The sequence below is a fragment of the Antedon bifida genome, chromosome 8 (genome assembly GCF_963402885.1).
Source record: "Antedon bifida chromosome 8, ecAntBifi1.1, whole genome shotgun sequence".
Lineage (NCBI taxonomy): Eukaryota > Metazoa > Echinodermata > Crinoidea > Comatulida > Antedonidae > Antedon > Antedon bifida.
In genome coordinates, this window is record NC_136233.1 from 21352808 (window position 1) to 21367022 (window position 14215).

At 35.1% G+C, this 14215-nt stretch overlaps 2 protein-coding genes across 5 annotated transcripts; both read left to right on the forward strand.

Moving 5' to 3' along the window:
* Window positions 1-355: 355 nt before the first annotated feature.
* On the forward strand, window positions 356-3820 carry LOC144850734 (protein Aster-B-like). Of its 3 annotated transcripts, none has more exons than XM_078708137.1 (6): window positions 356-628; window positions 1452-1577; window positions 2183-2295; window positions 2532-2674; window positions 3069-3169; window positions 3425-3820. In XM_078708137.1, the coding sequence occupies exons 1-6, from the start codon at window positions 553-555 to the stop codon at window positions 3454-3456; spliced, it is 591 nt and encodes a 196-aa protein (XP_078564263.1). In that variant the 5' UTR covers window positions 356-552; the 3' UTR covers window positions 3457-3820. The 3 variants fall into 3 exon arrangements, with proteins under 3 accessions (XP_078564263.1, XP_078564264.1, XP_078564265.1); XM_078708138.1 differs by lacking the exon at window positions 356-628 and adding an exon at window positions 868-1008; XM_078708139.1 differs by lacking the exon at window positions 356-628 and adding an exon at window positions 876-1013.
* A 685-nt stretch (window positions 3821-4505) lies between these two features.
* Window positions 4506-13805, forward strand: LOC144849995 (protein SSUH2 homolog). 2 transcript variants are annotated; one of them, XR_013614035.1, is made up of 13 exons: window positions 4506-4881; window positions 5759-5884; window positions 6167-6328; window positions 6778-6838; window positions 7821-7953; window positions 8296-8356; window positions 8772-8896; window positions 9270-9332; window positions 9448-9620; window positions 10517-10619; window positions 11165-11266; window positions 12814-13712; window positions 13763-13805. XR_013614035.1 is itself a non-coding variant. In XM_078707144.1 (12 exons), the coding sequence occupies exons 1-12, from the start codon at window positions 4845-4847 to the stop codon at window positions 12958-12960; spliced, it is 1293 nt and encodes a 430-aa protein (XP_078563270.1). In that variant the 5' UTR covers window positions 4506-4844; the 3' UTR covers window positions 12961-13802. The 2 variants fall into 2 exon arrangements, 1 of the variants encoding a protein (XP_078563270.1); XM_078707144.1 differs by having other exon boundaries at window positions 12814-13802.
* Window positions 13806-14215: the final 410 nt, after the last annotated feature.

Sequence of the window (14215 nt, forward strand, 5' to 3'; positions counted from 1 at the left end):
ATTGACGATTTCAAATCCAATTATATAAAGGGTTAATAACACAGTAACCTCTAAAATCTCAAAAGCTTATTTCTTTTCAATACCGGACAATACTAAAGCATAAAGCCGTCTGCGTTTGACAGCTTAGTCGACTTCACTCTTCCTTTCATTAAAAACAAGGTGAATCATTATTACCACAACTATTATAGTATTTCATTGAATTCGATTTAAACCTAATATATATTGCCATGGATAAATGGTCTTACAATTATACTATGCCTATTCGGTTCGTAAACAGCTGAGTGTGAAGTCAGAATCTATACGTTAATCATTGACAGCAGTCCGGGTCAGACGCGCCTATCGATTTTAGTACGATTATTCTAGAGTACCAACAGGTATATATAACACACTTACATTGATTCCCCCCGTGTAGTAATCACAGATAACAGTATCAGTACAAAAGCATAAAGTATACATACTTGGCGATAGGAGTTGTGACGTGTTGTTGTTCCAGACGATACGATAGTAGTAGGCCTACTAGGTACAGAGGTAGGGCGAGACTTGGAAGACACTATGAGTGACTTTGAAGATATAGATTTCGACGAAGCAGTTGATCTAGAAGACGGCGGCGAAGCGGCCCCTGAACCAGGTATTTGAATTGTAACCATTTTGTAGCTTTAGGCATATTGAACTTGTTGGTCGAAAGGCTCTCGAGCCAATCGGTTACAAACTAGGAATAGCACCAACATACCGGAACTATTTTCTTAAGGTGTCATTCAAATTAAATATACAAATTTTGCATACAGGTGTAAAGTTTGCTTATTAGCATATGACTAAATTTATTATAATGGATAAAAGAGGCAATGAGTACACACACCCCCACACAATGCATTAGTGTGCGGTAAAATGCGGCTTCAACATTCCGAAGGCACGTCGAAAACACATTAGGGCCTACTTCACAATGAGGAAAACACTCGACCAACTAATCGACCAGAAAATAAAAAAACATGTTATCTATACCAACACGAAGTAATGTATGTCAATGATAAGAAAGTATATCAAGAGTGTGGAAATAACTGGTACAAGGTCCATACAGCATAGGCCGACATAACAACCAGAAAAAACAACAAAATCCGTAAATCGGATGAAATTGATCAAGCGATTAGGAACTCCCAAACGTCCGACTTTTTTTTTCCGTGAATAGGAAATTCATTCATTTATTTGGTCGAAAACAATACCTATATTACAATATAATGCAAGAACATTTAGAAGAACAAGATTACAAGCTAGAAATTAGAGTTATAAACCTTTCTTTAAAAGAAGAATACATAATATCAAAGATCCAAATATATACTAGTTTTTAAAAGAACGGTTAGACAATAACCTAACAATGTTGACAAGGATATCTCAAAGGATATCTGCTGGGGTCTTGACATTTTCCATAAAAATAATTTAATATATTTGATTTTTAGATGAAGTTGGATTCAAAGAATACCTCAACAGGAATTATGACATGTCACGTGATACTCTTTATCAATTGATATTTGGAGATGATTCAGCGTTCTACCTGGATTATGTAAAAGGGCGAAAATCATCAGGTAAATAAACCCTGCCTATGCAGATTAGCAGAAAGTCTGCTAATAGCGTTGGGATACAACGATCAAGCATTACCTATAGAAACAGAAAAGACAAAGGACATATGGTGGACGAAAATGACGTAAAGTGAACGACAATGACGTATGACAATGACGTATGACCAGGGAAGGTTAAAATTACAAAATGTGACAAGTTTGTTCATATGACAACTTTGGAAATATGCTAATGATGAGATGACGATGATAATAAAGAGAATAATAATTTAATAAAAAAGATGGAGAATGAGGTAACGAAGAGGATGATAATGATAATAAGAGTAATAAAAAAGATTAAAGCTCTATCTACACTACAAACAAAATGTGATGTGCCCAAATATGGTAGTGATATGACGTCATCGTGTCCATCTATGGGCACATCACATTTTTGTGTCAAAAAAAGTTTGATAGTCTAGAGAGAGCTTAAGAGAAGGAGGTGACGAAGAGGATGATGATGGTGATAATGAAGAAGACGATGGTGGGGTTGATGTACACAAATAAGTTGAGAATGACAGCAATGAACAATACGCAGAATGTCTTGCTTATAAATAAATATTAATAATAATTTATAGATATATCTGTTGAAAAATGGAAAACTGAGGACGGAAAAGAAAAGAGAATTGTTAGCTATCGTTATCATATCAAAAAGAAAGAAAAGAAGGCTTCCCATGTTACAGAACTACAGGTAAACGAATTAGTGCGTGCGCGTACGTGTGAATATATAATTATTAGTAAGAAGCAGCAGGAAGGGCGCTCACAGAGTAATTGAAGTTATAAAAATGCATCAAAATTAAAGTTGTTATAGATAGCAGTGCCAGCAGTAGAAAAGTTAAAAAAACCTCTTGTCTAATTTTCACCGGCTAAACACTTCTGGCTATTTATTAACATATGTTAACATTTGTACTATTTCGGTTATTTTAGACACGTGATCCTAAAAAGGATAGTAGCAACTGCAACATTGTTGAAAATGAAGTTCGTAATAAAGGAGTATTGTACGCAGATAATTTTCATATATTGGAAAGATGGACAATAACAGACGTAAACAATAGTAAATGTAACATAAGGTATTATCTTTGTTATTTGGCCAAGTATTCCTTGCTTTGTATGTTTGTATTATAAGATAACATCAACTATTTCAAGTTATCGTCCTAAATTTGTTTGGAATATGTATTATACTAACAGATCTATTGATTTTCAGGAAAATCGATATGTTGGTGACGTTACAAAATCTTATTAAAATCTCGAGTTATCTGTAACTTCAACAGGGCCGAATTGTTAAAGAGCACGCCCTCTGTCTATTGATTTTCAAGAAAATCGATATGTTGGTGACGTTACAAAATCTTATTAAAATCTCGAGTTATCTGTAACTTCAACAGGGCCGAATTGCTAAACAGCACGCCCTCTGTAATTATTTTCTATAGACTTATTATTGGAACATTGTTTGGTTTTATCTTTTAGTGTGCACGCTGAAATAAAGTTCCATAAAGTAAACAAAGTAATAAAAAGTATTATAAAGAAGAAGATACGTTCTGGATTTAAAGACGCATATGCTGTTCTAGGTAAGTTATTTTGGAGGATAATAGGGGCGGTGGTTAAAGCTTGGTTCACACTATGACGTCATCGCAACGCAAGCGAGTTGACCAATCACGACGTGTTGGGTCATCCGAACTGTCGCTTGTGATTGGTTCCTATAACAAAACAAATCACGTTTTATAGGCCATATGCTCAGTTTCTACGATGGCATTGAGGTCCTGTATTGAACATTTATCTATTATTTTTATCTTTTTGTTCTTTTAATAAAATTATCTCTTTAGATTCTCTACTACTGGAACAGATGAAACAATGATGCGCATGCGCATTAAAAGGGAACTACGATACTGGTGATAGACCTTCTCTCTGAAGTACTTACATATAACGTGGCGGTACGTTACGCATTAGAACTATCCTACAACAACTTACGAGTCAGATTTATAATCTCGAGATGTTCGCATAAAAATATCTACAACTATAAAAGCATGTTCCGTTTTTAGACCTGTAAATACTAAATTAATAAATATTAATTTTGATTTTTGTATTAAATATCCTGGTATTATTCGTTGTTATATTCGTTGTTTAATATCATTTCATATTTCAAACCAATACAGGTATTCGTGTGTTAAAGATATATTAGGAAATATATGGTATGTTAACTGATAGAAGAAATATTAAATCATAATTAAAAATGTACCGAGTTTATTATTGTTGTTTTTTCATTTAATTGAGAATTACGGTGACTGCTACATCATGGTAACATTAATGAACTAATATCAAACATATCAGTAGGCCTAAAGAAAAATATCAACAAATATAACAAGTCCCTTTGTAAGGAAGATTGGGATTTCTAAAGAACCTACACCATAGCAAATGCAAATAACAAAACTATTGTGCGTTATGTTGTAATTCCCAAGGTACAGAGCTGTGTATGTAAATTGATATGCTATGAGTACACGCAAAAGTGCATTATGGCTATTAGTGAGCAACACTCTATTGTTACTTATTATATTCGTAAAATGGGCCGGCTTCTTATTTTAATGAAATTAAAAAATCAAATTATGTCGGCCTAAAACATGAGGCCTACAACTGTGTACATGACATGACATGAAAAAGAAAGAATACGAAAAATTGAAATCGTTTCCGGGGTGTCTCGGTAAAACGATAATATAGGCCCTAGAATAAACCAGTGACGTATACTGCCTGGTAGGGGAGTTGGAGGCATTCTCCAAAACCTGCCAATAGGGGGTATATCTGTCAATAGGAAGGGGAATAGCTGTCAGACATTTATAAATAATAGGCTAACATTATTTACAGAACGTGTCACTTATTAACTAAAGTACACATTTACTTTAAACAACCGTTCCTATGGTAATGATAAACATAACAAAAATACATCCACACGTGGTATCTAAGAAACAAAAATATTCTATCAGGGGGCGACTATCATATGAAATTTAGCCAATCATAGTACTATAAATTGATATAAGTACAATCGTTCACGATAAGTGATAAGACGGTGACGTTTGGGGGATAATACAAGATGGACTTCGAACATATTATGTCTAATATCCTCGTTCTGTGCTGAATAAATCAGTGTTTAGGTATTATTTGACATCGTGGAAGGGTTGACATTTAAGAAAAATATAAAATAATAATTCTAATAATACGTTATAGGCCTACGTGCAAAGAAGCGACGTTACGATGGGTGACACAGCGGGATACGTGGTGGGCCAAGCACGTAAGTATATAGACTAGTATTTGTAGGCCTACTAAATCTACCTATCTAACTTCCTCGTAGGCGTTTTAAATTAAATTGGTTCAGGATGATGAAAATGATCCTATTTGTTGGTAGATACTATATCAACTTTCATTTCGCTAACTAACATGGAATATCAAAAATATAAAATAGAAAAAGATTAATGTAAAATGCCAAACCAGCTGGCAAACAATTTGGAATTAAAAAGCAGTTTATCACACACAGTTTTAATTTCACAATCAAATTATTAGATAAATTAGCCTAATACGTAACAAAACACTATAACTAGACTTACCATAATTTTCACCAAAACTAGAAACATCAAAATTAACAAACATTTCAGAAGCACTACAGAATTTACTCAAATTCAGCAACATACGCAAAGAATTATTGTAACAAACTTTTAAAGAATGAAATGTTCGCTTAGTGTAATTGAACCAAAGACTACAACAATAGAAACGCATACAGTAAGACTTGAACAAATACATTTTAACAGAATCAGAACGTTTCGAAAATGTACGACATAAAACATTAGACCTAATACATAGGCCTAAAGCATGGTGCTGTATCTTGTTGTTATCATACTTTACTTTATTTAAAAGAATGAAGTTAAATGCGGTATTGTTTAATTTTCAAATTTTGGAAGCCGTTTCCTTTTATGATGGGCCAATGAATCGTATCTTAAACATTGGTTTTAAAGTGAAGAGAGAGGGGGAGAGAGGAAGAGCAACCAGAAAGAAGAAAATACAAACATAGTTATAATCTAAATATATTCTATTTCTAGTTTCAAATCCAAAAAATGGCTCCTATCTTAATCGATTTCTTGATTTCTCACTAATGTTTTGTTTTCTATTTTTAGCCACACCAAAGTACACACCCATGCCCGATGTTGAAACAAGAGCAAATACCACCGGAGCAGGAATATATCCTGGGGTGTCACACGATACAATAACAACATACAAATCACCAAACACTTCAACTGTAGGTAAGTCTATATGCTATATGATGTCGTGTGAACACGTTCAGTTGGATTAAGGTAGACTATGCGCATTTAAAGTTCAAAAACACCGGTTGATTCCTATTTAAATATTTAAACGCTCTAAACATGCAGTGTGTCGAGTTATTTGTACTGTACGATGTGTTCAGGACAGAGCTTTATAATAGCAGTTAAACTACTTGAACGGTATGTTAATTTTATGCAAATGTTAACAAGAAAGAACCGTAGGCCTACAACTTTCATGTTTCTAATAATCCTGGTTTCTCCTAGCTTGGTCTCTTCCCGATGGAGATGCCAAGAATGCAGCGTATTCGTGGCCGGACTCTCCAGATCAAGACGTCGTTGACAACCCGAACGCCAAGGAACCCCAGTACAAGATGACGCAGGCACTACAAGCTATACCAGGATATGAAACAACCACAGTTCGCCAAGGTAAGAAATAATTACTTGGTTGACTGTTAGATTCAAGGCAATCTAACAATAGGACACTGAACTCACATTGCCAAGCTAGGAACACGTAACAGTCCTTTGATCTTATTTCTGGCTGCGACAAATACTGACAGTACTGTACAATGTACATATTCTCTGCGGTGTCTGTTAACGGTCGTGGAACTGATCGTGTCGCAGCCACAGATAAACCCTTTGATCGCCGGAGCTCAGCATCATGTTGTTAGATTAGGCCTAATTATATATCACAAAATTAAGTACAGTTTTCAAGTACAGAATTCACAATATACATTAAAACAAAAAGGTTGACTATGAATGACATGTCTTACGGTATTCTTTAACATCGCCGTAACCTAAATGGACATACGTTATGATCTCCATAAATCTCGTATCATGACACAACTTGATATCATATTAACTAATTTATCATATAGGAAAACCTCATCCAAAGCCAAATCAGGCCGTACAAAAGAATACCTCCCAACAGTTTCAAAGGTAAGCGATAATATTACATTTTAAATATTTTCTTTAAAACACTAGGTCTAAGTTATATTTTTAACAACTTGCTATTTACGGGAAAAAAATGACTATTTCTGCATTAACAACGAGCAGTAATGTTTAACATTTCGGTAAAAAACTTTTGATTAGAATTTCCACATGCATTTAATTCCACAAATTGATGAGGAGACTGAGCTTAAAATCCGTGATAAATTCATCAACGAATTATTCGATTTTTAATACATACTAAACAACCATAATAACGCATCTCTGTACTCTGCTTATAAAAGCAAATTGATTTTGGACACCTAGATGTAGTAATCAATGTGAACATGTGTACTAAACCCCACGTACTAATAGCCAAAGTGGAGATTTGATTATATTTACATTGTAGGACTTTCTCTTAAATAATCGATTAGGTTATATTGGCTATAAAGGTTAGACACACGCAACAAAGCGAGGCCGGTTGTAAAGGTTAACAATAAATAAAATAGAAGAGCAAATATGCCTAGAAAAACAACAAACCACACGATCAAACAAATTACTATTATTAAGCAATATTAATTTTAATAGATACTGTCAATTTTATAGGATAACATTTCTGTTAATAGAAATATTTTTAAATATTAAAATATTATAGGATATTTTCTGTATAACCTTTCAAAAATAAAGGAATTCTGATTTTCAAAAACCGTACCGTGCAACAAGATTTCAATCCATATATTTTTTTATACGAGTTGCTACATTTGCATAGTTGTTGATTAAAAAAAACCCTCAAATCCATCAAATGGAACGCCCATTCCAAACTTGTTTAATATATAATAATTCCATAAAAAACATTTAGCTATGCATTAATTTTTTTGGAAAAAAAAGGTAGATTCATTGATTATAGTTAACTATAGGTCTACAATGGTGTTGTTTAAATTTTACCTTGTAATATATTTTGGTTTTTAACTGTATCCATCGCTTTAAATTCCAGTTTACCCAATCCCATAAACAAAACAGAAGCCAAAGAGGCCCTAACATTACACGTATCGCACCAATGCTGTTATGGAAAAAGAGTTATTAATGATATTGATGTGGAACAAGTTATCAACCTTCCCATTCATAAGGTATTTTTAGGAATTGAAAATAATTTAAATGATTGGGCCTACTATAAGAATAAATAAGAACGTATATTGGTCAAACAAGAGACATGATAGGGAGTGAGTAGTAATATACAATTTGGCAATTGGTTGGTTCCAACTAGGCGCAACGCAAACGAGTTGACCAATGGCAAGCGACAGACCAATAAATCCATCGCTTGTGATTGGTCAAATCCCTTAAGTTGCGCTACGTCGTTGCGTTGCGTCTCTATTTGGAACCAATCATAACTTAGTTGGCAAATACTGTTTGAACTGATTGACAAACGACCTCTATAACTAACCTAATTATGTTTGATTTTCATTTTTTAGTACAAACTCCGCACGTTTACAGAAACCAGGGAAACAATTCGGGTATTCGAACCATTTAAAGGTATACAAAAATGTTACGGTAACTAATTAATTATGATAATAAAAGACAGGACAACGTCATTTTGTTACTGTAGGCTTCCTTATTGCTACTAAATTGTCTATCTCAAGATTTTCAGATTTTGGTAGTGGAATACCAACTGTAAAGCTCTGTCTACACTATCAAACTTTTAAGTGACAAAAAATGTGATGTGCCAACATAATGGAAACGGTAAACATCACTACCATTTTTGGGCACATCAAACTTTTGTCAAACCAGATTGATAGTGTAGACAGAGCTTAAGACTTCCCTCAACTGGTTTTCTATCAAAAAACAGTCATGATACATATATGAAATTATGTTCATGAAATACCTATATTGTAACTTTGAGAAAATAGCAGTAAATTTCAATTAATAATAGCCTAATTGGATGTTTTAGGTCAGACTGTGGACGGACTCAACAACACACTCACACCGATGTTGTGGAATGTGAACAATGAACCGGATGCCATGTGGAAGAAACATACCAAAACGTGTAATGTACCAAAAACATCTACTATAGAGGTAATTACTGTTTGAAACTAATCCTACGGGTAGGCCTACATACACGAATATTTGCCGCGTGTCACTCGCGAGGTAATCAGGAGAAGTAAAAAAACAAGTTTATGTGCTGCAATTATGGAACTTTGCGTTCGTGACATCAACAAAATAAATATGTTTCCAAAACGAATTAATATTATTTAAATTCGTCTCTCTTTTTGTAGGATTGATGTATGTTTTAATGAATGTTTTTAATTGTCATTTTTTTATATGTATGATGTAGCCTAATTATGTTTTGTTTCTCTTACTATATTTTCTGCCGAGGTAAACAATTTTCCATGTACATATTTTTATGATGGAAAAAATAAAGATTTTATTTGATTTTGATTTTTTACAGACATGTCACGGATGTACTGGGAGAGGATTTAACAAGTGTTATCGATGCCAGGGCCGTGGAACGGTAAACAAAATTACATAATTTTAGGCCTATTTTAAATTAATAAATGTTATTATTCATTATTTAATTAATTTTCATATTGTAATAAAAATATTCATAATTTTGTATAAACTTTTAGACGTTTTGCAAGAAGTGCAAAGGGACTGGGAAAGTGAAAGAGACAGGGTGTCTACAATGCGGAGGAACTGGACACCCTAACTGTCAGCTATGTCGGGGACATGCTTGCATTGTATGCTCCGTCTGCCAGGGACACAGACAGTTACATTTTTACATAAAACTTATATCGAAATTGTAAGTACAGTACGAATGTCTATAAAGAAAGTTTGTAATAAAATAAAAACATGTCTCTCCTTTCCCAAAAGGACGATCGAATCTAGACTTGCCCCAAGTCTGTATTTATTGTCCTTTTTATGTTAGTCTAGTAGCAGTCGGCGTTTCAATTTTTGTCTGGAAAAAAAGTTTACGAACTCAAGTATTATACGTATGAAACGCCATATGTGCCAAAATATTTATCTTTTTACTAATATTAAGTCAAAAAACTCCGTCTAGAACTTAGACTAGGTCGAAACATACATAAATGTCGACATTATGTAGGCTAAACCATTAGAGAATGAAAGTATCAAAATGGCGTACCAAAGGCTCTGGTCATGTGTTGATCGCTATCAGGAGTTTAGACCCACTTTGCTCAATGTAAACACATTAATATGTTTGCGCTGTCAGAATAAAAAGAATTTATCTAATCAGAAACAACTTAATCAATGATTGTGAAGATGCACAAAATGTTAATATGACAATGTAATCTTGTAATAACATGACATAACAAATACAACACAAATGTGAACTAATACTAATCTTGTAAATTAGTCACTTATTCAAGATTAAAATACAGTTATCAATTATCCGCGTAAAGGGTCTTTCACACCTGTCCCGGCACGGTTCCGGTCCGGCAAATCAAATCGAACGTCAATGTCATGTTTCGTTATTTTTCTCGCGGAAACGCGCATGTCTATTGGCGTATAGCCGCGTAAAGCATTCACCGGAACCGTACCGGAACAGGTGTGGAAGACCATTAAGATAAGCGGTGGAGAGAGGGAGGGGAAATTCGGACAACAGATATAAATAACGTATTCTTCTTTTTAAAAAGAAAAAATTGAGGTACAATGTGGTATTATTGTAATTTCTTTTAGTGATATTATCGAGAACGAAATTTGGCTGAACCCAACAAAAGTTGCAAATAAAAATCTACAGAAGTCGCATAAGATAAAAGTTATTGAAACAGAAGCTACAACGGTAAGAGAGAATTTTCTTTTTCAACACTTAAGGTTCCCACTAGCGACGCAACGTAACGCAACCTAACGTAAGAAAATGCCCTTCCAATAATTAATTTTTCCCCCGCCTGCGTGAAATCAAACCAGCAATGTTTGCAGCACTGTTGCGTCGTCAGTGCCCACTTGTGATTACGCAATACAGCACTTTGCGTCGATACGTCGCTGCGTCGCGTTACATTGCTTACATCGCTTTAAGCGTGGTTCCCACTAGAACGCAACGCAGAGACGTATTGACGCAAATTGCTGTATTGCGTAATCACAAGTAGGAACCGACGACGCAATAGTGCTGCAAACATCGCAGGTTTGATTTCACGCAGGCGGGGCAAACACAATTATTGGAAGGGCATTTTCTTACAACGCGTAGGTTGCGTCGCTAGTGGGAACCAAGCATTAAGTAAGTTTCAGTACGCATAGTTTTTCCAAATAATACACTCATTCGTGCTCGAATGTAGTATAATATTCTAATATATATTATGCATGACAATTATTTTACAATGATTTTTTAAGGTGAGTCCTATTGCAAATTACCATATTGGAGACGTAAATTCAGCATCTGACGACATGATATCCAAACATGCGGTAGATTCAACAAAACGTATCGTCCAACAGGTACGGTAATATATAGTATATACCACCACAGTAGCATCTTTGTTAAGGGTACACCCTCCGGACCCAACTAAGTGTCCCCTGAATTGGGCTTGCTCGTAGTAAGATATATAGTGCTCTACGTTCGTTTCATAGGAAAGTGTCCCCTTAATAGGGGTGTCCCAAGAAGGGGTTCTTGTGGAGCCGTGAAATGTGCAAAAAGTCACATTTGTGCAAACAACCACATTTGTGCAAACATTTTACCTTCAAATGTGCAAACAACCACATTTGTGCAAACATTTTACCTTCAAATGTGCAAATCTGTAAAAATTCATTACCCGCAAATGTGCAAACATCACGCCGTTAAATGTAAAAACGATCAGTTTTGACGTTAAATGTGCAAAAGGTATTCTACAAATGTGCAAAGCATTTCTTCAACCAAACTCCTATTCCATTTTATATTTTTGGTTCGTAGGTCTTTCAGAGTAGAAATAACAATAGGAAAAAGAGTATAATAAATTTAAAATGTTCAATATTATAAAAACTAATTATACTGTTGTATTTTATTATGATCAAAGGCTCTAAACCGCCTCGTCTAAATTCAAGTTGGCCCCAAGTCAACTCACCCTGAAGTCAACTCGGCCTCACGTCAACTCGGCCTCACGTCAACTCGGCCTCACGTCAACTCGGCCTCACGTCAACTCGGCCTCACGTCAACTCGGCCTCAAGTCAACTCGGCCAAAAACATTCACATTCATTCTAATATTCATCCCTATAACATGCGTACTTCGTTTTTATTATTTTTCTTCTGTTCATTAGACTTATTTTGTCCCATTTATTTGCACTTTTTACGTTTCATACTTTAACGTGGCCTAGTTGACGTGAGGCCGAGTTGACTTCAGAGCGAGTTGACTTGGAGGCGAGTTGACTTGGGGTCGACTTGAATTTGACTGAGACGGGTTAAAGCCTTTGATCATAATAAAATACAACAGTATAATTAGTTATTATGATATTGAACATTTTAGATTTATTAGACTCTTTTTCCTATTGTTATTTCTACTCTGAAAGACCTACGAACCAAAAATATAAAATGTAATAGGAATTTGACTGAAGAAATGATTTGCACATTTGTAGAATACCTTTTGCACATTTAACGTCAAAACTGACCGTTTTTACATTTAACGGCGAGATGCACATTTGCGGGTAATGAATTTTTACATATTTGCACATTTGAAGGTAAAATGTTTGCACAAATGTGGTTGTTTGCACATTTGAAGGTAAAATGTTTGCACAAATGTGGTTGTTTGCACAAATGTGACTTTTTGCACATTTCACGGCTCCACAGTTCTTCTTCTGAATATAATATTTTCCAAAACATTACAGGGCTATCGCTTTTCTGTATTATACACACGGGAAAGTGTCCCCTAACAGGGGTGTCTCGAAGGAGGGGCTCTACTCTATCGAATATTCTGAACATGGGGCTACTGTATTATAGCTCCACAAAACAGGTACCGGATGGCACATACACGCATGCGCACGTTAACAACGTAACGTTATCTTTCATTTTTTAGTGCCATGTTCTCGTTGCGTTACCCGCAGTAGAGGCAAAGTACGACTGGAAGAGAAAGACCAAGTCATTCTGGGTTTACGGAGAAGAAAACAAAGTGTATGCGCCAGACTACCCCGAGTCTTGCGTAAGAAGATGCACGATTCTTTAGATATGGGCGGCCGAAGAGAATCGTGTGTAAGAAAATGCACGATTCTTTAGATATGGGCGGCCGATGAGAGTCGTGTGTAAGAAGATGCACGATTCTTTAGATATGGGCAGCCGAAGAGAGTCGTGTGTAAGAAAATGCACGATTCTTTAGATATGGGTGGCCGAAGAGAATCGTGTTTAAGATGATTCACGATTCGTTAGATATGGGCGACCGAAGAGAGTCGTGCATAAGATGCGCGATTCTTTAGATATCGGCGGCAGAAGAGAGTCATGCGTAAGAAGATGCACGATTTTTTATATATGGGCGGCCGAAGAGACTAAATTAAGTTTAATAGTAATATATAATGTTGTATTTCGATACATAGTTTGATATTTTTCATAGCGATACTTTTCTTCCAGTATAGCGGAGCCCGATACAAACGCGTCATATATTGTGTGTGTAAAAAGAATAGATTTAGTAACGTTATTTTGTGTACCGTTTTCCAGCGCGACGTGTCAGCAATCCGTTGGCGAACGTAATAAAAATGTATATAAACTTATAAAATATAAAATGTATATAAATACGAAGAGGCTTTTAAAAAAATCCGTTACGCAATAGCGTCGTTGTTAATGACGTCAATATACGTCATTCTCTCAGACTGAATATAGTTATACCATGGATTCGCCATGGGTATACAACGTAACTGAAAAAAAGTGTGTAGTATTTTAAGTTTCAAACTTGGTCAAGTAATCGTGACGTCATCTGTTAATAACGTCATCGTACTGGTCTCATAAGCTGTTTGTTTACGTCAGATTGTATAAAGTACATAATTTAACGGATTTGACATTTTCTAGCATACATTCCATAAAACATATTATTGTACAATAGCTAGATACTATGTATGAATAATTATTTAAAACGAAGTTTTGCATTGATATTAAAATATATTAAAGATATTAAAATGTATAGTCATTCATTTTATCCTGTATCCATTTGCGGTTTCCATTCAGCTGGTCTTTGGTGTTTCTTGCCCGTGTTCTGTCCACAGATGGTGTTAAATCGTAGGCCTACCAAAATCATCTCCTCTCACACAACACTTTTGAAACATACTGGTCACGCCATTCCATCATTGCTTGACAGAGCTGCTTAGTAAAGACAACTTGTTGCTAGAGGCATTGTCCAATCATAAAACAAAATGACACGTGTGTGATTGAAAGTACCATTCAACAGAAAAAGTCGAGCGAAGATGGTTATTTCAGAAGCCTTCCTATCTTGT